Genomic DNA, 27,508 nt, shown 5'->3' with positions numbered 1-27,508 from the left:
CCTGTTTCACTCAGAAATACGCCACGATACTGAAGCTCTTTAAATGCCATTTCATCCTACACTTTAAGGCTAACATATAGCCTCCTTTAAAACTGAACCATCACTGCATGGGAGGAAGTCACGAAAGCCTATCCTTTCAGAATCTAGGGGGGGCAGCTGTGAGTGTAGGCCTGTGTTATTTTTAACACATCCATGTGTGTATTTATGGATGAGAAATATCTTTCAACACATTGTTATTAGATGACAAAGCAAGTTCATGACTTCAGCTAAAGACCAACAATTAATCACTTCACTGAAAACATTAACATGTACTGTACACTGCTCAGAATAAGCTGTCTGTGCGGGGGCTGTTCAGAAGAGTGAGTGTTAAATTCGTGCCACTTTGACGCTCCTCGCGTTATGGAATTGTCAGTTGTCTCTATAAAGAGCCTCAGATCTCAGTCACAGTCAATGTTTGGACTCTGCTGCCCAGGGGAAAGTAAAAAGAGCAGTGCTGCAATGTTTAATCCCCCAAAACATTCCAGCACTGTGTAAAGAGACCAGACAACTGTGGCTTCTTTGCATTTGTCACTGCAGAGCTGCAGAATGACTCCTAAGCTGGTGTTGATGAACATGTTTCGCAGCTGCTAGCGTGAACATGTGTGCAAATAACGGAAAATTATGAATCAGTCTGCGTGGCTCCAACAAAGCAGAGCAGGACTTGGACGGGGATTTCCATCATCGTCCGCGTCTTCCCAAAATGTCAGAGTGTCGCCTTACGAAGAGTTTTTATTTTTAGGCTGGGGGGTTCGTGTGAGCTTTGCCGCTCCTCTCCTGGCCCATTTCCCAACGAGGGCTGATTTCAGGTTCCCTTTGGATCCTGAAGCCTTTTTTAAAAGGGGTAGGTGGAGTTTGTCCTCTCTCCCGTCCCCAGACCTGAGTTTGGGTCACAGCGGTTGGGTGTTGCCACTCTCCGGTCTCCCTGCTGGTAACTCCAACAGTCCTGGTCCCCTTCCCCAAACTAAACCACACATCTGCAACTTTTAAGCAACAAATTCAAAGTGAGAGATCTTCCCTAATCATCAAAACCCTGCAATGGATCAGCACAAGTATCGCACGGCGGGCGTCCAGGAGAAGCTGGAGATCATCGGGGTGGAGGACGAGGCAGGGAATCCCATCAGTGCCCTGACCATCCTGTCTTTGCTGGAGCGCGTGGCCGGCATCATCGACAACGTCCAGTCCTGCCAGCAGCGTATGGAGGAGCGTCAGCTGGACCTGGAGAACAACATCAAGACCATCCAGGGCGACGTCCTCAAACTGGCCAAGGACCACACCGACACCAGTGGCACGGTGGAGAAGCTCTTGCAGAAGACCCGCAAGGTCAGCGCCAACGTCAAGGAGGTCCGGACACGCGTTGAGAAGCAAAACGTCCGCGTCAAGAAGGTTGAATCGACGCAGGATGAGCTGCTCACCCGCAACAAGTTCCGCGTTGTCATCTATCAGGTAAGCCGAGGTTTGATCATCAAGTGTATCGTGTTTAAAATGTCTGGATAATTGGTTTTTCAGGGTTTCAAAAACTTTATACAGTATTTTTCAATGTGAAACAGTTACTCAAGTGATGGCATATCAAAGCAGTTTTGGCTAACAATTAATTGTTTTAATAAAATTTCATTTGTGGGTTTCAGTGTCTAAGACGTGAGAATGTGCTTTGACCTTTTTTCACAATGACTGAAGGCATAAAGACGTTCTTAAATTTAGTGTACAGCAAATAAAGTATAGTGAAGAAAAAACAAACAACAATAGACAAATACAGCAGTTATTCAACTGCAGCCGTGTGGTACTTTAACAAACTTGAGATTGATAAACTATTTTTTGTTCTTCATAAATTGCTTCCTTTGTTTTACAAAAAAGAAAAAGACTAACAACATTTGATTGATTAATCCAGTAATTTCCAACATGGATGTTCCCAGGATAAATCTGAGGGGTTTGTCTGGATGGGGAAGCAGAAACACACATTCTGGATACACAAAATAAACACTGCTTTATGATATAATGGCACATACTCCGGCCCCAAAAATGAGTAAAGTATAGATAAAATAACTGAGTCTTCAACCTGTGACGCAGGTTTCAAGTAGACAAAGCTTTGTTTTAAGGGGTCATAGGTTTAAAAGGTTGAGATCCAGATTTATTGATTAGAAGTGTAATATTCAGGTGAAGGGCTAGTTGGGTTCAAATTTCAATAAAGCTCCTGGAGATTTGGTTTCAAATCTTGCTGTTTGTTGAAAATATTATTTTTTTTTTTCAAATAAGGAACAATCAGTGTTGATAGTTTAATAGTCAAAAAGTCATAAAGACTGTGTGGGCGTGGTTTAATCAGTCGCCTGTCAGCATAGCAGACAACCAAACAAACTGGTCACATTTTCATTTAAGTGATGCTGATTGGTTCATTTGAATTACATGACATCATCTTTGTCCAACAGAGCCAGAAATCTTTAATATGAAATAACTATCATTGCTGTAACTTTAGCAGAAAGTTGTCACCTGATATGAGAAAGAATTGTCAGCTTGTTACACTCTGTTTCCATCTTCAGTCTGACACTGTGTTCTTATTTCTGTCGGGGAGGGGAATTACATTTTCCCCAACCAATCACTAGAGACCAACACATCTGCCTACTGTAAATCCAACGTCATTTAAAGTCCACCCTGATGTGTAGCCATGAAACACACCTGATTTGCCGGCGCTTCGAGAATGGAGTAGCAAAGTAAATCAAACGACATGTCGATTTAGAACAACCTCATAGCAACATCTGTCTCGTCTATAGCGCTCGCCACAGTTGTTATTACTCCTCATTGGTTTCAGCGCGCTGCTTGGCAACACCTAGACAATGGCGTTGACATCAGAATGAGAACGGGCTGTCAGTGCTGATCAAATATGAATCACGACTCTGTTACTGCATCACTTATTTCTCACCTCACATGTTTTCTGAACCATTTTTTAATGAACTGTTGACGCAGTAAGGCCATTAGAAATGAGCCAGAAAGGTATGCCTATCTGTCTCATTTAGTGCTGTGTAATATAGGGACAGTTTCAGCAAATACAAAAAAGTTATTTTTAAAAAAAAAGTTACCAACTGTAGCTTTAATTCTTTGTCTCTCTTTGGTTGTTTTTTTTTTTTAATTCTAACCGAGAAACAGCTGTTTGACATCACGATGCCAGTGGCAGGGCCGTGCACAGGCTAATAGAGGAGCAGGGGCTCAAAGGCAGAAAAGGGCAGTGGGTCTAGCACAATACAGTATGTAATATAAACTGATAAAGTAGGCTACTAGTCATAAATAGCTAGCTAACAACCTAGCTGCATACCCTAGTATGTAGCTTTTTAAATCTTTGTGCAAAGAAATTATCACCAACAGATTAGTTTATAGGGCCAGTCAGCGGTTTCTGGAGGCATCTAGTGGTGAAAATAAAATGCTCTTAATATAACGTTAAATATAATGTTTGTGGGGGGGTTTTTGTGGAAAGTATAATAAAATAGTTCATAATACATCAGAAGTGATCATTTCTGCATTCTCCTTTATCTTAGAACGAGTCGTTTTATATACCTAGAAGCAAAGGTCGAATTTCGTGGATGCCGCCATGTTGTTCCAGAATCCCTATAGAGTGCCAAAGTCACGCCCCTTCCGGTGAAGCTCATGGGACCTTAGATCGGAAAAAATATAAATGGCAGTGAATGAGGAGAGAAATATTACCTTTTGGTTCCGTTTGAGTTGTGACATGAAATCCAAATATGTTCTTAATGAATCAAGAAAGTCAAGAAAGTCATACTTTGTGGTAAAACTGTTGAGATATAAGCTTTTGAAAAAAACGTAATTAGAGAAACTATACAGGAGGCGGTCGCGTATGTGACATCATAGCTTTCGCTCACTTCCAGCAGCTTGGAGTGGCTGCAACCTGGCACAAAACACACAGACATCTTCAATCATAAATCAATTAATCATTAAATAGTGGAATTTCAGCGGGGAGGCCAAGCTGCAGGAAGCGAGCGAAAGCTATGACGTCACATATGCAACCTCCTCCTGTGTACTCTTGAGTCTTTCTAATTAAAAAGCTTATATCTCAACAGTTTTACCACAAAGTATGACTGTATATATATATATATATTTAAAATAAATAGTTTAAGATAAAGATTTTAACATTTAACATTCCTTTATCCCTCCTTCCAAAACTACTGAAAATATCATTGGTGTAAGATTTTTAAAAAAAAAACAAAAAAAACCCAATTAAAGTCACTCTCATGACCCACAAGTCACGACTGGACCAGGCTACTGGTGCTGAATGCGCATCCAGAAATAAATTTCGCTTTCCACAGAAATGCTTATAACGTTAGATGCGGTATGGGAGGGGCATCACCCAGGGCTTCCAATCACTGATCTCCCTGTCTGATATTTTGTTTCAATCAACATGTGTTCGGCAGGACAGGGAGATCAGGCTGTGAACGACGAGGCAAAAAAAAAAAAAAGACCTACAGAAAAAGGGCACTTTTCTATGCGAGGCAAAAAGGGCATGGGCTCAAGCACCCTTCGAGGTTTATGTGTGCACGTGCTTGCTCAGTTGAGTGGGCGGATTCAAAGGTCAGGACCCAAGCGGAGAAAGTTTTATGAGGAAACTGCCGCTCACAGTAAGAAGCTGGCTGAGAGAATAGCTTTCTATGGCCTTTAACAGTGAGGACAGTTTTTAAAAACGCCGTCAAAAGTCAAACAAGAATCTAAACTCAGCCAACTAAACTCCACTCTGGATTATCAGACCCAGGGTCCCATCCAGGTTTCCGTTAACGAGGAACTGGAGCATAATTAAGTACTTACAAAAAAATAAAGTAGTTTCATTCCCTCAGGCGGCACAAACTCTGTGTGCCAAGCAGCGAGATCTTAACTGAAATGAACTCTGACTCAATTCATTAAGCAGTGGACGCAGTGAGAGGGTCGAGCCGGGATGTGAGGAAATGAAGAGTCCTTTAAGTTCAACACTGAAGAGCCCTCGACTCTGAAACACTGGCAATTTATAGAAAAGCATCCTCATTATATTGAGAGGGCACAAGTGCAAATGACCTTAATCAGGTCAGGTGAGAACGAGATGATTCGCTTGTTAGTGGTAATCTGAAACACTCCACTGAACACAACCATCTGAGCGTCCAAAAATCAACATTTGCATGAACAGATATTCCTGTTGCATCGTCTCACAAAGTGAAGGGTCGAAAAATAAACCAAACGAGGCGTCTTCTCTTCAAATAGACACACGATACGTCCTTTAAAATTGCACAGAGACTGAGAATACTTTGAGGCGCTCGTGCTGATTGAGGAGGCTGTCATCGTTACAGAGATGGACAGACTTTATAATAGCACTAAATTGGAGTGCTGTAGGATCTTCTGTGGGAGCAGCTGGTCTGATGGCAGGCAGAGAAAGACGTTTCTCTGAACTCTGAGGATTTTTAACAGTGATCAAAGATGCTCTGTACGTCGCCGCAGGCTGTATGAAAGCAGCTTTGGTCAGACAAGAGGAGGATGGTGTCAAAATGTGAGCTGCAGCCTCAATCAGAAACATTCAGTCTGGAGGTTTTGCTAAATTGCACCATTAAAGCACAATGAAAACTTAACTTGTGCATTTTTACTCAATCTTGAAGTCTTGTCTTGCGGAGAGGCCCTGTGTCAAAGCTATGTTTTAATAGCTTTAATATTTCAGATAATATTTTGCACACAAGGTTCATATCCCTCAGCAAATGTGGGTGTAATCAAATTACATGACATACACGACCCTGGGAAAGGACAGAACTCCAGCTTTCAACAAACTGGTGGTCAGTATGTTTGTTCTAGTTTAGTTAGATGTAGTTTTCTTAAGTTAATCATTTATCCTCTGGAGATTTATGTTCTCAGATTACCTAATTTACTTTCTCTCGTGTGAAGGGCAACATTTTCACCATCACGTCATCATGTTTTTCTCTATAATAACAACACGTCTCATTCAAACATCAAAAATGAGTCCAAACTCTGACTTATCCATGTGACTGTTAAGAAGCAGAAACATAACTTGTTTCTTCATGTGCAACATGTTAGTCTGGAGGTTTAAACTGGTGTCCTCTCACAGAGTTGGTGATTCAAACTAAACTTTCATCTCTGTCAGAGGAAACTGATCTGAGTTCAGACTGTTTACTTACAACACAGCTACACTCACAGATAACTGAGCCTCCTACCTGCCTGTCAAACACCATCAACCCACAAACCTTCTCCAGTCTGGACTGAGTGGAGTCCTGCGGGGTGAAGCTGTGAAGGCTGTGAGCGGAGCTAGCTGCTAACAGCCACCGCTGCAACTAACAAACTCCACAAATCCATTCAGCAGCTCCACCATCCACAGTCAGACACACACGGCTGATTATTTACTGCTGAATTACAGCTCACAACTCGCACCAACGGCTGACGCTGCTCCGCTCTGGGTGTCTTTGCTGGCTAGTAAAACATCCTGGTGCAGACTATTTACTGGAGTTTACCTGCCTGACGCTCATGCAGCATTCGAAGATAATTACAAGCACAGCTGTTCTGGGCTTTCAACGTCTGATAGTCCACTACTAACATTTTCGTCATGTCTCGTCAACGAAAATGAAACATGGATTTTGTCTCAGTTTTTATTATCAAGATCTATTTTAAGCTTGTAATCGTGTCGTTTTCATCATGGAAAATTCTATGGGCACAATTCTTGTTTTAATGACGCATCGTGCCTTGAAATGCGTTTAAGCCGTCACCAGCCTGACGCTCATGCAACATTTGAAGATAATCCCAAGCACGGCCGTTCTTGTCCGATAATCCAGCACAAACATTTTCGTCATGTCTCTTCTTGTCTTCTCATTTTTGTTTTTTAAGATGTATTTTTAGCTCGTCATTGTCTCATTTTCGTTCATGAAAAAAGGTTGTTGATGGAAAATTTTCATAGATTTTGTCAATGAAATCAACACTGCTGTAAATTACACAAATTATTATTACAAATTTTTGATCATAGGCAACAAATTACTAATTTAAAAAAAGATGGAAACTAACCTAGCTCTGCAAAAACTAAATATCTTTATTTAGTTTGCTGGTGACATTATGGATATTGTGCAGCAGTTATACACATAATGGAACATTTAAAAAGAACAGCCCCTTTAAATAACTTTAATTCATTCACAATTCACAACTTAAACATACCAACCATTAATAAGGAATGGATTTAAATAAGCCCCACACACCCCCCCAGTGTGTGCCGTAACAGGAGATCAGGTAAGGTAAGGTGAACTTTAATGTCCCCAAGGGGCAATTTGAGATGCAGACAGCAGTCATGTGTACAACAAAACAGACAATCAGGGCTTTACTCCACTTTTAGTGTTAAGGGTGTGGGTTTTGTTTCAACAATTGGGGAGAATACAAATCAAATGGGAGGTTTAGTCCTCAACCAGAAAAATGTAAGCATCAGACTCTTAATTTCCTTCCTCTGGTGAATTTATATGCACCAGTTTTTTGCATTTTGTGCATCAATGTGTGATGTTAGTGTCTTTAATTTGGTCAAAATTAAGATGTTCTGCTACTCTTCTGTTTATATTGGGGGGCAGAAATGCACACTCTAAATATTGAGGAGAGTGTGTACTCTGTTTCCCCCTGAAATCTACACCTATGTGTCAATTAATAGCCAAAGTAATTACATTTTAAGATATATTAAGGAGTTTTTGCTGGATTATCCTCAGGATTTGAAAGAAAAGGTTTGAGGGATAAAAATCCATTAAAATCGGCCAAATATCTTGAAAGTTATCCTGAATTTATTACATATAATGGGAAATTCAATATAATAAAATATAATAATGTATAGCAGTCTCTCATGTTTACCTTTAATTATTCCCTTAAAATGCAATTGAAATTACATTAAAATCAAGGGGTAGATAAAGAGAATGTTAAAGCTGATAATGAAGGGATTCAGTTTAATAGTGACCAGCAGACCAAGATACTAAAATATGCACTTTAAGTTATAGTTTGTGCCTGTTATCTTTACATTTACACATCTAAGTGACATTCTGGTTCAGTTTTCCCTCAAACTTTTCTTCTTATCTAGCAGGAAAAGTTTCTGAAAAAGCATTCAGACCATTACGGGACAAACGGTCGTCTTTTCGGCTCTGCAGAGAGACGTTCAGCAGTCTGTATTTAAGGGAGCCTCTGCCCTCCTTAACGTCCACACTTCAGAATAGTAACCGGGCCGCTATGTGCTGCTAACAGCTGCTGTGGATCTGTGACAGAGAGACCTATTCTGGGACCACATGCAGCATTCAGCTTCACTGCCATCGGGGACACGCTATAAACTGCTGTCAACCAGAATCAGGGTCTGACATGGCAGCTTATCACAAGAGTCAATATAAAGAGAGAGAAGGGGGGGTTCTGCTGCTGCTGCAGCAAGGACTGCCGCTTAAAACACCTTAAACTAAAGATAATGGAAGATAAAACAAAAATATTAAATATAGATAAAATAAGATAATAATGCCAGACAAACTAAGACAAATAACGTAATCTAAGGAAAAGTAAAATTAAAGCTACATTAATTAACTTATTGGACAAAACACTGACAAACTGTATGTCTTATTAAGCTGTCATAGGTAACATATCATCTCACAGTAAAATTTATTTGGAGTGAATTTCAGTCCAATATTCTCTCTTTATTAGCTCTGTTTTTGGTCTCCACCAACTCCTGAGCAAAATCTCTGTCTCTTTAGCTGCTAAACGCTCCGCTATGTTCACAGATAGTCACTAACTGTGTTAATAAACATTATGAATATAAAAACTTTTTGATTAGTGCAGCTTTAAAGTTCCAGTAAAGTAAGAAATATCAGTAAGACCCCGTAAAAGCTGTCAGCTTTGATACTGAAGGAAACTTTGTCTTTTTGGATTTATTATTGAAGGGTATCAGAAATACTGATATCCTCTGGAAGTGAAAATCACACTGATTAATTTGTGTTTCATGTCTGCATGTTCACATTTGACTGGGTTAGGAATTTAGGAAGGAGTACGATTTTACTCAAATACATCCTGCAGGATCTTTGCCTCCCCTTCATCTCTCTGGCGCCCCCCTGTGGAGGCTTTTGTCCTTCTCTTTGCACATCAGGACAGAAGGATGTCAGTTCATCAAATAGATGTGGGTTTTACTTTGTTACAGATAACAGCGAGGTTAAGAGTCAGTAAGTGAGTAAGTTGTTTTGCGACTCACAAAGAATGACGGGATATGAACATTTCAAATGCAGTTTAAATGGTAGAAATCTGCTCAGCCACTGCAGAGCCATCGATGTTTAAAGACAAGAAAATTGTCTTGTCCCCAAATGTGAGGGCGGGGTCTCAGGGCGTGACACACCAAACCGACAGTCAGTCATCCGTCACTGTTGGGCGTCTGTTGCCATAGTCTATGTGATGTGTCCCGTGCCATTGGCCCTCTTGGCCCTTGTCAGCTTTTTTCCATCCATTTCAGCATGTTGAATCAGCGTCAGAGACTCACACAGAGATGTTAGAGTGCCCTCTGCATCACATAGACTGCTAAAGGGTGCCCTGTGTGTCATATGGAGATGCTAAGGGGTGTCCTGTGCGTCACATAGAGATGTTACACAGTGCCCTGTGCGTCACATAGAGATGTTAAGGGGTGCCCTGTGTGGCACAGTGGGACATTATAGAGTGCCCTGTGCATCACATAGAGATGCTACAGAGTGCCACATGCATCACACAGAGACTCTAAAGGGTGCCCTGTGTGTCACACAGAGATGCTAAAGGGTGCCCTGTGCGTCACATAGAGATGTTACACAGTGCCCTGTGTGTCACATAGAGATGCTAAGGGGTGCCCTGTGTGTCACATAGAGACGTTACACAGTGCCCTGTGTCACATAGAGATGCTAAGGGGTGCCCTGTGTGGCACACTGGGACATTATAGAGTGCCCTGTGCATCACATAGAGATGTTACAGAGTGCCACATGCATCACACTGAGACTCTAAAGGGTGCCCTGTGCGTCACATAGAGATGGTACAGAGTGCCACATGCATCACACAGAGACGCTAAAGGGTGCCCTGTGTGTCACATGGAGATGCTAAGGGGTGCCCTGTGCGTCACATAGAGACGTTACACAGTGATCTGTGTGTCACACGGAGATGTTAAGGGGTGCCCTGTGTGGCACACGGGGACATTATAGAGTGCCCTGTGTGTCACATAGAGAGGTTACAGAGTGCCATGTGCATCACACAGAGACGCTAAAGGGTGCCCTGTGCATCACATAGAGAGGTTACACAGCTCCCTGTGTGGCACACTGGGACATTATAGAATGCCCTGTGCATCACATAGAGAAGCTAAAGACTGACCTGCGCATCACATAGAGAGTGCTATAGGGTGCCCTGAGCATCACATAGACACATTACAGAGTGCCCTGTGCATCACAAAATGCACATGGTTTACTGTGCGTCACATAAAGACGCAGAGGGAGGGGGCAAAGTGTTTGTACTTGATGACCTTGGAAAGAGTACTGTCTGTAAGCTGTAGGCAGGTGATTTCAACTTATTGTGCCACGTAACATTTGACTTAGGGAAAAAGATCATCCCTGAGAACATAAACCCTTTTGAATGGTTTCTTTAATGAGTCATATTAAGAGGATATTAAGCTGTGGGACATAGATACACTTCTGCTGTGGCTATCACACCAGCTAGCTTGAACTTATTATAGTTCTCTTGTCTTGGCCCACAGATAAGCAAACCAGAGTTTACCTCCTGCAGCCTGGTTTGTGTCCGTAGCTACAACAGACAATTCCTCTGTATGCTCTTTGTATTTCTATACTCTAAGTCCAGGTTTAGCTCAGTCTGGTCCAGGGCGGCTCAGGCTTTCTCTCCATCCCGCCTGCAGAGGAGACAGTCACAGTGTTGAGTTTCCTCATGACTGATGTGCTGTTGGTTATTCTGAGGCCTCCGTTCATCTCCTAATATAGAGCTTCAGCTGCGGTCATTTAACCAGGAAGCAACAGGCGGTTTGTTAGAGACGGTCGTCGCCAGCGGCTGAATAATGAAGGCCGGGGCAGTAATAAGAAAAAGATAAATGTCTGCTGGTTTACACCCAGGGCCTCTCCGCCTCGGCTGTTGTTCACAACACCGGACATTAGAGGACAGTGTGTCATTTCAGAGGAGTTAATGAGTTTTAGTTTGTGATATTTCTGCAGTGTGGGAATGAGAGAAGCTGAGCAATGACAAGTTTATGACTTAAACTTCCCACAGGCATAAACACATTTGAAACAAGAGGTCACTCAGAGAACATCTCTATAACATTACACGACACTTGTTCCTCCCTTTCCTGTCCAGTGAAAACCATGTATCTCCAGATGTGCTGATGTTGAATATTTGTGACGAACTGATTGATGAAGTGTTCCTGTGTGTGTTAAGGACATTCTCCTTCTTCTGAAAGGAACAGTGTGTAAGGTTTAGGGAGATTTAGTGGCATCTAGATGTGAGGATTGGTTTTTACTGGGGGGAAAATTATACTTTATCTTCCACAACAAACCAACCATGTGATTAAAAATGGTAAAAAAAGAAGTGAATAAAGGAGAAAAAATGGTGTTATTCCGACGCTGCTTGTTGCAGAGGCTTCTAACTGTGGCCGATGCGAAAACACAAACAGCCCTATCTAGAGCCAGTGTTTAGTTTGTCCGTTCTGGGCTGCCTATTCTCACTGCTAACTCGTCAAACGCTGCCACTTTCTCAGTGGATCTCGGCATCAGACAACGACGCAAAGAGGCACCCTTTGTGGTGGTATGATATGCACCAGGCAGCAGCTGTTTCTGATGAGTGATCAACAACACAGCTTGTTAATTAGTGTTGCCTCAGCGTCAGACACAGACTCACAGAGGCACTATTTGTGGCAGTATGCTAAGCACTGGGCAGTGGTGATTTGTGACGCCGCCAGCAACTACTGTAGTACAAAGAACAAGAAATTCCATTTCGGTAGGCTGGAAGAGCAGGTAGACAGGTCCAACAAACTGACTTTCACCTGGGAGCCCACTGTTCATTTCCCGTGTGAAACTGAAAGTCAGTGGAGTTATTTTAAGAATGTAGTGTGCTAGTATGTTTAGCAAGCTGCGCTACTGACGTATGTAATGTGATGTGACATTACGATATTAACAACTGTCGTGATTTAAACAGTGATCTCTTTTTCTAAACCTAACCACATGCTTTTGTTGACTAAACTTAAAGAAGGAAACACAAAAAAACAAAGTTTTACCTACATTGTAAGAAAAAGATATGAAACTGCACATTTCCTGTGAAGACAGAAGCGTATTCTGAAAAGACATAATACATGTAGAATGCATGGGTTGGGAGAGAGTTACTGCCCCAAGCAAAGAAGTTCAAGTATCTCAGGGTCTTGTTCACGAGTGAGGGTAGAATGGAGCATAAGACGGATCTGCGGTTTGGCACTTTGCTGCAGTGACGTGGGCACTGTGCCAGACCGTCATGGTGAAGAACGAGCTGAGCAAGAAGGCAAAGCCTTCAGTTTACTGCTCCATCTACCAGAGATGGGGACTCCAGTCATTGTGACTTGGACTTGAGTTGACTCGAGTCACTGTTTTGATGATTTGTGACTTGACAAAAAATAAAAGGTGGAACTTGTTTTCTAATTTATTTGCTAACATTAACCCGAGAAAACGTGAGCGGACATTCCGACCGATTCATCACAAGACCGGCTGGACGTTTTATGAACGAGCAACACAGGGTTAAATGAGCTAAATGGGTGATTTTGGCCGCTGCCTTGGTTAGTGCGTGTGTGTGTGTGTGTGTGTGTGCGGGCGGGCGCATGGGGGTCGTCCCTGCAAAGTAAACATTGCGGCGATGAAGTCACCTAAAATTTGGTTAAAACTGAGTAACCCAAGTAACTTACTTTGTAAAGTTAAATGAATACTGTTTGAGATGGACTAAATGAAGTAAAGTTTTTTTTTTATGACATGCTAACACTAGTAAACAAAGTAGATATTGCTTAAAAACAGATCATAAATATGGGTTTAAAACTTAGCAAAGTAAGTAAATATAATTTAAAATGGAATAAATATGTTAAAACAGTACATGAAATAAATAGGATTTTAAAATGAAGTAACTTTTAGTTAAAAACAGCATATGAAGTTGATTTGGGTTAACAGCTGAGTTAATGAGGTGTATATATAGCTAAGATCAGATTCTGCAGGTAAAATTACAATAATAAGGTGACTTGACTTGGACTTGACTTGACCTATTACAGGACTTGACATGACATAACCTGTGACTTGACTTGACTTGACTTGACTTGACTTGCCCAAGAAAAAATGACCTGGGACTTATTTGAGACTTGACGGTTAAGACTTGAGACTTACTTGAGACTTTCACATGTGTGACTTGGTCCCATCTCTGCCATCTACGTCCCAACCCTCACCTATGGTCATGAGCTCTGGGTAGTAACAGAAAGTATGAGATCGTGGATACGAGCAGCTAAATTGAGTTTCCTCTGTAGGGTGTCTGGGCTCAGCATTAGAGATAGGGGGAGGAGTCAGACATCTGGAGGGAGCTCGGAGTAGAGCCGCTGCTCCTTTGTGTTGAAAGGGGTCAGCTGAGATGGTTCGGGTATCTGATCAGGATCCTCCAATTTGAGGTGTTCTAGGCACGTCCTACTGGTAGGAGGCCCTGGGGCTTATCCAGAACACACTGGAGGGATTACATATCTCGTCTGGCCTGGGAGCACCTTTGGATCCCCCAGGAGGAGCTGGAAAGCCAGCTGCCACGCAATCCGGCCTCAGATAAGGGTAACAAGGGTAAACTGACACTCCATCCCTAAACGCCCGAAACTAACCTAGCGTGTCATATTTGGATGTGTAGGTCCACTGACAAAGCCGCAGAATTTGATGAGCTGGGATGGGAATGTGTTGGCAGCACACATTGTATATCTTTAACATTTGGCACCTTGGAGAACATTCCTGCAGTTTTAAATATTAGCAAGTAAAACACTGAGTGGTGTGTTCGGAGTTTAAAATATCTTCCTTTGGTTGAAAATGTCTCCAGTGGAGAGTGTGAGTGATACCCTGGTTGGTGTGTGTGTGTTAACATAATTAATGTGTTAGTGTGTGTGAAATCAAACTGTCTTTCTGCTCTCGCTCCATCTCCTCCTCTTCCACCACCTGAGGTTATTAATACGTCTTGACCCACATTCCCTGCCGGTGTAATTATTGTGTCACTCACAGTGTCTGGACACGCTCTGATGACTCCTCGCTGATTAATGAGTGTGATCGTTGCAGGTGGCCGTAGTTTAATTAGGATTAATTGGCTTTCACATCCAAAGTCACCTGTAGGGCGCAGCAGGTGGAGCAGGTCTGGGACAAGGACCCTCCAGGAGCTGCTTTGTTTGAGTCGGTCATTGAGAAACATTCACAAACATCGAGGAATACATGACCATCCAATATATTTTTTTGTATTAGGATTTGGCACGTTCACTCATGTTCATCCAATTGACTCAAATATTTTCAGTCTTTCCCGAGAAAAAAGTCTCGACCTGCTTTTAAATACTTCACAATACTTAAACAACATTTTGCTGTGAGAATTTTAAACCAACCAAATGTTTTTGTTGAAATTGCAGTAAGCACTCTGAATGAGATGGTCAACTACATATAAGTCTTACCATTAAAAAGCGGACGTTTCTTCCGTGCTTTGGAAGCGTCCTTGAATGCAACTATGAAGACTTTACTGTGTTACCATCAGATAACTTAAAAAGAGAATTAAATTGAAAATATTGAAAATTATTTATAACCTGTCTACAAGTTTAAAGGAATACGTCACCCCCCAAAAGGACATTCATTATTTACTCGACCTGTGCTACACTGACTTTGTGAAGAAAACTGTTTTTCTCGCATGCCTCCACACTGAGCGAAGAGTCCAAAAACGGCAGAAATTCTTGATGAACTGAGGTCATAGACGATCCTGTTTCCCAACAGCAAAAGATCCCCTTACAAACTCTTACATAACTCAACAGTGTAATCCCAGTCTCATTTATCCAGTCATATGATTGGTGTTTTAAACGGTTACTTCAGATTCACCAAAGTCACACAACAACACAAACTAACCAACTGACTGAGGCGGCACCAGACCAGCAGCTCCTGTGTTCAGTGAGGTAAAATTACTGTTTATGTCAATGGAGTCTGGCTTTGAAGAGAGCGTAGATTGAATTTCACTTTCAGCTCAGCTGCCCGTTGGAAAGGGTTTTCTGTTTGGGAAATACTGATCATACGACTGGATAAATGAGACTGGGATTATACGGCCAAGTTGTTTTAGAGTTTGTAAACAGATGATTTGATGTAGTTTTGCCGCTGTGAAATGTGGACCCCTATGACTTCAATTCATCAAGAATTTTTGCTGCTTTTTGGATTTTTTGTTTATTGCAGAGGCATGCAAGAAAAAAAATAACATTTTCTCTCTGAATTCAACACACGATGAGTAACTTATATAAAAATGCTAAATTGGGGATTTAAGTATTCCTTTAAGTATAACAAAGTACAGTGTAATGTAAATAGTAGCTGAAGTGATAAATCATAAAAAGTTGATGTAAGGTTAGTTATTACATTCTTTTAACTTGTGGTAAACGAACATAAATCTCTGAACCGCATTTCATCGCAATCCATCCATTTCTTGTTATTATATTTCAGATCAACATCGTCCCACTCCAAAACCAGATGGTGTCATTATTATTAGCGGCCATCTTGAGTTACGGGTGTTGTTCCTGCCAGCAGCCTCCTGTCTGAAGGAGTCTCAGTTACTCCTCATCTGTAAAAATAGAAAAACATGATCTCATGAAGGTGCAGATGCAGGTCCGACAGAGTCTCTCAGAGGAATATCATGTTTTCTATCTGGACCTGCGTCAACGAACAGCATAGTAATTTATCCATAATGGATAAAAGAGACAGAGAGCTTCATCTCTGTGTGTCCAGTACAGTGATAGGTCTTTGTGGAAGTGAATGTCGACGTGCGCAGTGTGACATTTCATTAACAAATCAGTGAAGGCATCAAATCTTTAAAGAGCAATGAAGATTCAAAGGAAACTGTGTTTGGATTTAAAGTACTACTATTGTATGTGTGTCTAGTGCATAGACGGGTCCAGGACTAAATGCCCTGAAAGTATTCCTTTAAAGGGATAGTGCACACAAAAATGAAAACTCAGCCATTATCTACTCACCCATATGCCGAGGGAGGCTCAGGTGAAGTTTTAGAGTCCTCACATCACTTGCAGAGATCCAAGGGGAGAGGAGGTAGCAACACAACTCCACCTACTGGAGGCTGATGGCGCCCCAGATTCAAACGTCCAAAAACACATAATTGAAACCACAAAATATCTCCATACTGCTCGTCCGTAGTGATCCAAGTGTCCTGAAGCCCCGACATAAAAAGTTGTTTGGAAGAATGTCATTTGAACTCTTTGAATCTGGGGCGCCGTCAGCCTCCATTAGGTGGAGTTGTGTTGCTACCTCCTCTCCCCTTGGATCTCTGCAAGTGATGTGAGGACTCTAAAACTTCACCTGACCCTCCCTCGGCATATGGGTGAGTAGGTAATGGCTGAATTTTCATTTTTGGGTGCACTATCCCTTTAAGTGATGCAGTGAAGGGCTCTGCACACCCACACAGGTGTTGTTAGTTAACCTGACTGATTGGACCTCTGCTCTGGTTAAAGTTTGGCAGAGATATGCTTGAAATGATGTGAGCTCACTGACTTCAACACAGCAATAAGAATGAAGAAGGTTTAGGCTGTCCTGCCTTCACAGGTGCAACTAGACAGGGTGATGTCACTCTGTGCAGGTTGTTCTCATGCACTGTTAGCACGTTTTCCTACGAAAGGTAACACACTTAAATGTGTACATATGTTATCATGACCTATTCAAACCCATGTATTTGAGGAGGCCGTGATCACGTGGCTAGTGTGCTGACGGAGGAAAGGAGGAGACAGGTGTTCAAAACAGTCTCAACTTTGAGTCATTTAAAGGTATGTCATCACCATGTTTCTTCTCCAAAACCTAGCATACGCAACTTTACATTAAGTACGTAACATCATTCATAGGGTGCTAATTTGTAGGATATTATACAGACCGTTGTATGAGTGTACTAAGTATCTGACAGTTGGAGGGAACATGCCTACAAGAAGGGAACAAACCAACAAAAAGCACAGAGCGAAAGACAAAAGCAGCTGCAATGGAACATGCAGACAGGTGACGTTTGGTTCAGCCTGTGTAGTGAAAGCAACACGTTGATGGCTTCATTTCTTTGTCAGTGGATAAACAGCCACAGTGCGGCTTTCAGCTGAGACACATTTTGGCAGCACTCACAGCTCAGTACAAATCAGTGTAGTTATGCACTTAAGATGAAAAAACAGAGACTAAAAGAGGCCTCTGGTTGTGGTTAAGAGCATTAAGTGTTTTTTTTTCTGTGAGGAGTGAGAAATACAATTAAATCTTAAATCTTTGCTCAATATTAATACTAATTTAACAATTCAAATCCTGATAAATACATCTACTCTATCACACTGATGCAAAACTCCATACAACTCCAATACGACCATACAAGAGCCCTGACCATTGATTTGCATCTTAGCAGCCAAAATACATATATAACATGGACACAATGCTACTGAGGTATTATACTTGTGTATTTCATCCTGTGCTTCTTTCTCTGTCTCCTCCATACCATATCTCAGAGGTAAATATTGTAATTTTTACCGCACTTCTTTGTCTGACAGCCTTAGTCACTTCCTGTCCAGTGAACAGTGTGTATCTCCAGATGTGTTGATGCTGGATGTTTGTGAATAACTTAAGAATGAAGTGTTTCTTTAGGTGTTGCTAAAATAAACTCGGATCAGCTGTAAAAGTCACCATCACAAAGCTTTCACTTTTTAGAGAAACATGGTTCTCACAGGACAGCCACACTACAGCACAAAAATATCATGATGTTATTGAATATGATGCGTTGCTGTAGATTAAATTACCTAACAGTATATATAACCTGTCAAAGAAAACAAAGATCACTCTGTGCACAGATTAGAGCAGGCATATTGCCACTTCATATTGAAACCGGGAGGTATGTAGGGTTGGAAGAAGACAGTCGAATCTGCCCAATGTGTGACCTTAAAGAAGTAGAAAATGAGTATCATTTTGTCTTGTACTGTCGTTTTTATTGGAAGATCCGCGAGGAGTTGTTCAGTACAGAGATTAAAGTAGATTGGATAAATGCGGATGATTCACAACGACTGACTTGTCTGTTTGAAAAAGAAATATTTGGACTGGCAAAGTATTTGGAGAAAGCTTGGGACATGAGAAAGGGAGCATTGTATCAGTAGATGCAAGCAAATGCTTGACCACCACAACTGGAAATTTAACTTATGTAATGGTTATTTTGTTTTGCAAAGGTGTCATATAATCCCATGGGGGATGGGCCTCTAGGTGGCATGACACTAAAATAAAATAAAATCATTCATCATAAAGGAGTTAAAATGAGAATAACCGTAAACACCCACAGTAGTAAAATGACACATACACATGAGGATGTTAATCCAAAAACATCAGATAAAATAGTAAAACTCTGATAGAGGCCATTTTGCTGCACAATGTCTACCTCTGCATCAACTATAATGCATAATTAGGCCTACTTTGCTTTGGTACAATTTAAGTTTCAGGACTTTTATCTGCAGTGGAGTGCCATTAATAATTATGCCGAGCAGTGCGCTAGATAAAGCAAGCTTAATTGTAGTGATGGTGGACAAATAAAGAACTGCAAAACAGTTGTTGACGGTCATGTGTTGCATTCTGCCATAAAGCGTGCAGAGTCGATGCAAAATGAAACGTGGTCAGCTATGTGTTGTAGTTATAAGAGTTTGTAGGCTTAATTCAGCAACCTGGCATCATGTACCTGGTTTACCCAATTACTGCGTCAATTGTCCTCGTTGACCCCGCTGCTGCTTCCCAGTGCTGCTTGTACAATAAGGCATTCATAGTTATCATTTTTAGACAGACTGTACTCATGTCTTTTCACAGTTGTATGAAGTTTTACCTGAGTGTACAGGGAAAACAGACCAGGCATGTTAAATTTTACGTTGAGTAGCGTGGTGCCCTCGCAGGCAAGCGCGGCTCCCATGCTTCAGCTGTTCCTCTCAGGACCCGTTTGGAACGTAGACTGTATAAATGTAGCCACCATGACATCACCCACTTATTTTTGGACTCCTATTTTTAAGTCTCAAGTTTTGGCCGTCACCATCTTGGATTTTTTTGTTCCAGAAATGGACGAGAGGGGCTGGACAACCTCAGCACTAGCTGCTAGCTTGGTTAGCATGGTGCTTTTACAGCTATGGTTATCTGTGATAATGCTAATGATAGTTTTTACAGTGTAACACAGGCTTAAAACCATTAAAACAAAATGTACTTATTGGAAAAACTGAACATTCGACTTTTAGACAACCAAAATGTTAAAGTTAACTTACATTAACTGAAAACACAATAAAACAGCGTTAGCTACCACTAAGCCAAGTGGTGTAATAGTAGCAGATGAGGTGGGTGTACTACTGGGTAAATGGGCACATAGCTGGTATACTCTCTTGTATATTTCAATGGCTTTTTTGGCTGATAGCTAGCTATACTGTAAACTAGAAAAAGGTGGTTCTACCCCATGTACCTGCGTATACCCTCCACTACACCACTGGCTATGCCTATACTCTGTGAATCTGGCGTTAAGCCATGATTACGTTGCCTAACAAATGTCACTGTGGTAGCGACTTGTCAACAGATGTCACCTGTCACTTATCACAGCCACGCCCTTGATTTTAAGCCTAAATAAAATGTAAATAGGTGAGTGATATAAAAATTCAGCCCCCATACAGTTGTCATGAATGGGTAAATTTAGCTTTAGAGAGCAAAACTGTTTCTGTACCAGGCTGTAAACATGTTTATTTCTGCTGTAAAGTTGGGCATTTTAACATACGGGGCCTGTGGGGATCGACCTGCTCTTGGAGCCAGCCTTAAGTGGCAATAAGAGGAACTACAGTTTTTGGAACTCACACGTTGGCCTCATTTTTTAGCCCTGGAGGTTGATGCTTGGTTTGAAAGCCCTGCTATGCTGACTGTATTCTGTCTTGTCTATTCTTCTCCGCAGGGTGAGACCGAGATCCCGTCAGTGGCCGTCACTAAGTCTCCCAAAGGATCTGGCCTGGATGGGCTGGAGATCGAGCCTGACTCCTACGACATCCCAGTCGACCTCTCCTCTGATGAAGAGTACCTGAGCGTGGAGGAGGCTGACTCCTCGAGAGCGGCCCGCATCAAGAAGTCAATGGCGAAGGGCACAGAGAGCCTGAAGGCCGCCTTCTCAAAGGAGAACATGACCAAAACCAAAGACAACCTGGGCACCAAGTTCCACAACCTGGGCGAGAAGGTCATGCCACCCGAGCGGAGGGACAAGATGCACCAAGCTGGCGAGCGGCTGAAGCAGTCCGGCGAGCGGCTGAAGGAGAACATCGCCAAGAAGGCTCCAAATAAAGAGACCTTCCGCATCAAACTGAAGAAGGAGAGAGCCGTTGCCGAGGGCCAGGAGGGCGCAGAGGCTGAGGCCGAGGCAGGGGCCGAGCTCCACATCAAGGCCCCGACCGCAGACAAGCCAGTCGCCTACACTGAGGTCGCCATGGAAACCAAGCGGGAGGGGCCAGTGGAGGAGGTTGGTGCCACCCGGATAGGAGAAGAGGATTACAGGAAGTAGACCAGACATCAGATCATGAAGAGGAGGTGGAACATCGGAGGAAGCTCATAATGCTGCGGATTTAGAGAAGAAGGTCTGTGATTGGTCGACATTGATGATGGACATTTTTCATTGCCGGAACGTATTAAAAAAGGAGAAGTTCTTGAGATGCATATTGGTACTGACCCCAAAAACTCGTCAGAATACCTACTGGTTATTTATTAAATCTATGTCAGGGTGTTTGATTCAAGTCTAGTCAGTCTGTCATCTGTTGACAGTTTTTAAGAATGATATAATTTAAACAACTTGACGTGAATGTTTCCAATGCTCTAAAAAGAAAAATCAGGTTAGAATTCGTTACATTATTTGTGAGTCCAAAATTAAGCGAGATCGCTATGAGGTTGTGCTGTGATTAGTTACCATGGTTACAGGTTTGTTTGCAAGATAACTGGAAGGAAAAGAAACGGTAGATAAAGGATGATGCATGTTGATCTGAAGTTCGTGTATTGCTCTTTTATCTGGATGTACATATGTTGTTGTACATACTGCCAAAACTGGGGAGGTGAAATCTGGTCGGTGCAGGTCTCAGCTGGTCTCTGAGACGCTTGGTGAGGACATAAAAATTAGATTAATTCAGCGTCAGACTGGTTTCTGTATGCAAAACAGTGGGAAGAAGATGAAGTTAGAGCAAACTTTGAGGTGCTTAAAGGTCCAGTGTGCAGGATTTAGGGGGATATACTGGTAGAAATGGAATATAATATAATAAGTATGTTTCCTTTAGTGTGTAATCACCTGAAAATAAGAATCATTGTGTTTAGGGGAGGGAGGGAGCAGGTCCTCGTCTACAGAGATCACCATGTTGCATCACCATGTTTCTACAGTAGCCCAGAACATACAAAGCAAACACTGACTCCAGGTAAGGCCTTTTGAGTTTTTGCGATGGCCACTGTAGTAAGGAGCCCCTCCAAGACCAGAGCGCCAGGAAAACACACATTTATTTAATGTTTTTACGAGTTTAAACAACCAAGGTTAATTCAGCTCCCGGTACAAACCTCCTGAATGTCTGGATCTTAAGTTATCTGAGAAGATAGACGAGCAGAACTTAGCAGGTGCTGGGCTAGCGGGCCGTCTCCAACATGCCAAACAGCATCAGAGAAACACTGATTTGTTGCGTAAAGCTGCTTCATTCAGTGTTTAAATCACTCAGCCTGTTAGTTTGGAGAGGAGGAGACCTCTGTGGATAATTCAGCTCCCTGAAAAAATTCTAAGCAAAAGTTTAAGGTGGTAACAATCTGCAATCCTCACCACTAGATGCCACTAAATCCCCCTAAAGCTCACACACTGGACCTTTAAAAGCGGCATCGTTTATGGCTTAGACAGACTTTAAAGCTGCACCAGGCAAAGAGATTTAACTCAGCTTTGGGACTTGCTGCTACTTACAGGCTGACTTTGTTCAAATGTCAATGAAAACTGGATTCACCGGCTAGCACTGACACGACTGCATTCTCTTTAACGCCTTCAGTTTCACCTTGAATTCGACTAACCTTTAGTTTTGCATATATATGTGTAGGTTTCCCCTGACGGAAAAATCATGACTCCATATCCAACATCTGTGCTGCATCACACAAATTTCCCCCAAATTCATCCTGACACATCTGGTATCTTTGTAAAATCTTTGTCCAGTGCAGCTTTAAGTTTGATTGAGCAGCACAAACAGTCGTGATAAAAACTTTGCATGAACTTTACAGCAGCGCAGTCCTTTATAGCTAGCTGTGACGCAGGCCTTATAATGATTGACGTATTATAGACATAAGACTGTAATTACTGTTCTGAAAGAGAATGTCGTGGGTTTAAGGCGGTCTGAGATGATGTGTTGGCGGCTTCAAAGCTTTGTGAGCACTGCTGAATTTTGGCATATGAATGTTTTAATTTTATTTGTCCAGTTTTGCTGCTTGATATTGATATTTTCTTTTGAGTTCAGTGAGCGCACTGGCTGTCTTCTCCTGGAGTGATTAATGAGGTCACATCTGTCATCAGGATGATTTCAGGATGTTCAGTCACTCCTCGTATTTTCTGTAGAAGCTTAGCTTATATAATGCTGCTATATATTAGTACAGTGTCTTATTCTGAAAAATACACTTCCTGTATAGCTTTAAACTTCGGCTTCATTTCGCAACCTGCTGTATTTATGTTCCTGGTGAGTGAAACTGTGTTGATGTGATGTGATTGATTTGGTTTGAACATTTTGAATAAGGTTTCATCTCTTGCATATATTATCCTTTTTTCATTTTTTGATTACAGCTCAGTTTCCATATTGTGTTTTGTTGTCATTTTTACAGTCACCTCAGTCCAGTGTTAATGCTTTCCAATGAAGAACAGCTGATTGAGGACTTGTTTTGTTGTTTTGGCCTGTACTGTATAAGCAGCACCAGACATGAATCATTTTGTTTTTGTATAAATAAAGTTCTCATGAAACCTGTATGCTGGATTAACAAAAAACAGAAACAACATTACTGGAGTTGTTGGCGTCATTATTATGATTATTATATTTATTTTATTTTTTTATTAGTCATTAGTATTAGTGCAATATTTAGTGGTGAGCATTACAGATTTCAACCTGCTGAAACTTTACCAGGAGCCGAATTATCCAGTGACATCTCCTGCTCTCCAAAACAAACAGACCAGGTGATTTAAACCGGTAAAAACACTAAATACAGCAGTTCCACGTTACAAATCAGTGTTTTTCCAACACTATCTGGCACGACGCAGACGCACCTTTTTTCTGATCCAGACGGTCAGGAGGTTTTTAGCAGGAGCCGAATTATCAGCAGAGGTCTCTTCCTCTCCAAAACAAAACAAAAAGATTGTTGTAAAATGCGTACTTAATGTTTTTATGTTCATATGAAATAGAATTAAGTGTTTAATTAGTGTGTCAGACGAGGGTCATGTGACACATTTATCTTGTGTCTAAGTTGAGTATTCTGTTTGCATTCACACCCCCCATGGAATTGCACTGCAGCAGGACTTAACCTAATAACAAAGCATATACCTACGTTTAGGCTGAATCCAAATGTTCAGACTTCACCACACTTGAAGACTCGTAAAACTTTGTGGGCACGTACCCGGGAACTCTGGGAGCGCTGAGTGCTGTCCAAATCCACAATTCAACCAGTCCACAAGAGGCCTCAAGTGGACTTTCTGCAGACTTCCAGAGGGTCCACTTGGGGTGCAGACTTTATTGATATAATAACCCACAATTTATTGCAATACGGACGTGAAGTTGTGGGTTTTTCAACTGCCAAAAAACCCCCAAAAACTTCTGAATGTGTAAAATAGTTATTGATAGTTAAGCCTATTAAAATCCTACTTAAATTATAGGCCAGAAATATTATTTAACCACATCATAATGCAGAGGTATGTAGAAGTAGAGGGACTGAAAATGCATGTTATTATTGCAGCCTATCAGGCTGTGCAGTGAAATAGGCTGAAAAATTGGCCGAAAAGCAACAAAAGAAGGTTTCTAACGTCAGTAACACCCAGTTTATTGAGTTATAGTCCTTAGTTACAATCTGCTTTTGAAGGCGTGTTACATACAGCTATATTAATACATTTTTGTTGAGTCACAAAAAACTACATGGGATTTATATCTTGATATCCACAGGAACAGATGCGTTCAGCACTGTTCATCAGCTTATATGACATGTATGAATATGACAGCAGTGATAGTTAAACATTTTCATGGCAACAAGCAAAACATTCTCAAGGGCTGTATATCAGCTGCTTGCAGTCTCTGGCCTCACAGACTTTACGTGGTGACAGTAACTAGTTTGAACAAACACCCAAAACTGACCCAGCATTTTTGTTACGACCTGTTGTTTGTGTTTTGTTTGTGCTCTTTGTTCTTTACACAGCTAACAGGTCTTTCAAAATGGCGGTTGCCAGTGCTGCATTTGCTTCAACCAGCCAATGTCCACTTAAGACATCTGGACCGATCACTATGCATACGTCACCCATGATTCCTCCTGTGCCGAGAGAGCACCTGCTCTAAAATAAGAGCTTAAAAAGTCCCTCAAACGGTGTTGTTCCTCGCTCTTGTAGTAAGGTTGTTGTCAGGTGCTTGCCTTCTCGCTTCCCTCAGGCCCAACACACACTTCTGAGGAACTTTCCACCTGTCGTTCACCACCTGTCCACTAGACGTCCTCTGACTTTCCCTCCAAGCCCAGTCACCTGACTTCTACATCCACCTGCTCACCTGTTCACATTCCCACATCATCCCCACCTGTTGACACACCTGCCTGTCATTCTGTCATCAGCCCCTCAGTGTATATAACCAGCTCACATGCCCTTTCTTTCCTGTCTGCCTAAAATGTGCCTCACTCCTTTGGATGTGTTTGCTCTGTTGGACTTCCCTCTCGAACCTGACTGTAAGTTCTTTCATTTGAATGCTGATTAAGTGAACAGTCACATTGTCTCATACACACAGCTATAACAGGCCAAAAAATCACAGAAAAAATACATGAATAATCAGTTTATAAAAAATCAGAATTGGAGAACTATAGAAAATGAAAATTCACACTTAAAGTCAGTGTTGCTGAAAATATTCGTAGTCAGATTCCCACTCATTATGGATATGAAATCAACAAAAACAGATAATGTATGCTGTTGAAATTGTACTTTATCTTACTCTATTAGTTGACTATAGGACAATAGGACTCAGTGGGCACCGTCAGACCCTGCAGGAGTCATTAATTATAATTAATTATAATTATCATTTCCATCTGGTCTGACCCTTTGATTGTTGCTTATCTTTCCACAGATGTCTGGTTTTATCAACAACATCTCAAACTGGTGTCTCACAGCCACGACAGAGGCTCAGATCATCTCTCCCCTCTGTCACTATCTCCCACTGATCTCATTCATCTGCGGCTCAAATTAAATCACTAACTTGATGTCGGCTCGAGCAAAACACGATCACTCAACTGAGTCAGCAGGGTCCCGCAGATTCACTTCTCCGCCGGCGCCGGCGTCTAAATGAAATGCCAATCATTCCGCTTCACTCTCCCTGGAGGGAATTTACAGTTGGAGTTGTCTTGTGTGTGGCCGGAGATCTCAGCAGCAGTTTGTCAAGTGTGAATTTATTGGCCCTAAAACAAACACCGGGGCCCTTATTTCCTCACAGAGTCCAATCAAACCGACCGGCTGCAACACAAACCCTGTAAAGACGATGTGTTAAGGTTGAACTGATAGGACTCAAGAGCAGGACTCAACTCAGGTTCAGTTCACAACAAAAGTCTTTAATGAAAAAGGCTGGTTCGGTACACAGGAAGGCAGTCAGACAAGGCAGAGGTATCCAAAAAACGCTAAGGCAGAGGCAGGGTCCAAAAAACAGAACTAGATCATACACTCTTGAGACTCACACTGGGAAAAAGGCTGGGACGCTTACAGGGAACTGAAAAGACGAACTGGCAGAGACAAAGGGATGCACACAGACTAAATACACAAGGGAAGGTGGGTTAATGAGACACAGGTGACACTAATCAGGGCGGGGCAGGTAATCACACAAGGCGGGAAACACAGGAGGACAGGAGGTGAGGATCTGGAAAGACAGGAAAATACAAAAATAAAACAGGAAGTAATCAAAATGCACAAAGACAGAAAAACATAATACTCAGGGACTAGATGTTACAGTACCCCCCCCCCCATGGCCGACACCTGACGGCCCAGGAACATCAGGATGACGTTGGTGAAAGTCTTTAATGAGATCTGGGTCCACAATGTTGCTGGCTGACACCCAGGACCTCTCTTCGGGACCATATCCCTCCCAGTCCACCAAATACTGCCTACCCGGCCCGTCGTCGCACAGCCAGAAGTTTCTTGACAGAATAAACCGGACCTCCATCAACAAACCGGGGGGGTGGTGGGGGTTTGGAGGCAGGGACCAGCGTGCTTTCCTTAGCTGGCTTCACACGGGACACATGGAAAGTAGGATGTATCCTCATGGTCTTAGGAGTTTCAACCTCAGTGCCACAGGGTTTATCACCTTAGATATGGGGAAAGGACCCACAAAACGAGGAGCCAGCTTACGGGACTCAACACGCAGGGGGAGATCCTTGGTGGACAACCAGACTCTTTGACCAGCCTGATACAGGGGAGCCGGGGTCCGATGCCTATCAGCGAACTTCTTAAGACGAGCAGCACTCTGAAGCATGACTTGGCGAGCCCGACTCCAAGTCCGACGGCACCGACGAACCAAGGCCAGAGCTGAAGGAACCCGTGACTCACCCTCCAGGGCCGGAAACAGGGGGGGTTGGTAACCATAAGCACACAGGAATGGAGAGAGACCAGTAGAAGAACAAGGCAATGTATTATGAGCATACTCCACCCAGATAAGCTGTTTGCTCCAGGAGGTGGGGTTCTGTGAAGCAAGGCAGCGCAGTCCAGTCTCTAGCTCCTGATTGAGCCGCTCCGTCTGACCGTTGGACTGCGGATGATATCCGGAAGAGAGGCTGACAGTGGCTCCCAACAGTGCACAGAACTCCTTCCAGAAACGGGAGACAAACTGGGGGCCGCGATCCGAGACCACATCACTGGGGAAACCATGGAGACGGAAAACATTGGAGAGCACAACCTCTGCCGTTTCTTTGGCAGAAGGTAATTTTGGCAGAGGAACAAAGTGCACCATTTTAGAAAATCTGTCCACAACAGTGAGTATGACTGTGTTACCTCCGGAGGGGGGTAGACC

At 42.3% G+C, this 27,508-nt stretch overlaps 1 protein-coding gene across 1 annotated transcript; it reads left to right on the top strand.

Annotated features, from left to right (window-relative positions):
- Positions 1-899: 899 nt before the first annotated feature.
- Positions 900-23,279, top strand: cavin4a (caveolae associated protein 4a). Its single transcript, XM_049598547.1, has 2 exons — positions 900-1,482; positions 20,191-23,279. The coding sequence occupies exons 1-2, from the start codon at positions 1,075-1,077 to the stop codon at positions 20,785-20,787; spliced, it is 1,005 nt and encodes a 334-aa protein (XP_049454504.1). The 5' UTR covers positions 900-1,074; the 3' UTR covers positions 20,788-23,279.
- The last annotated feature ends 4,229 nt before the right edge of the window (positions 23,280-27,508 follow it).

Source organism: Epinephelus fuscoguttatus, linkage group LG15 (genome assembly GCF_011397635.1).
Source record: "Epinephelus fuscoguttatus linkage group LG15, E.fuscoguttatus.final_Chr_v1".
In the NCBI taxonomy this organism is placed as follows: Eukaryota; Metazoa; Chordata; class Actinopteri; order Perciformes; family Serranidae; genus Epinephelus; species Epinephelus fuscoguttatus.
The sequence above is the reverse complement of the archived record's forward strand: the minus strand, read 5'-3'. Positions and strand labels throughout refer to the sequence as shown.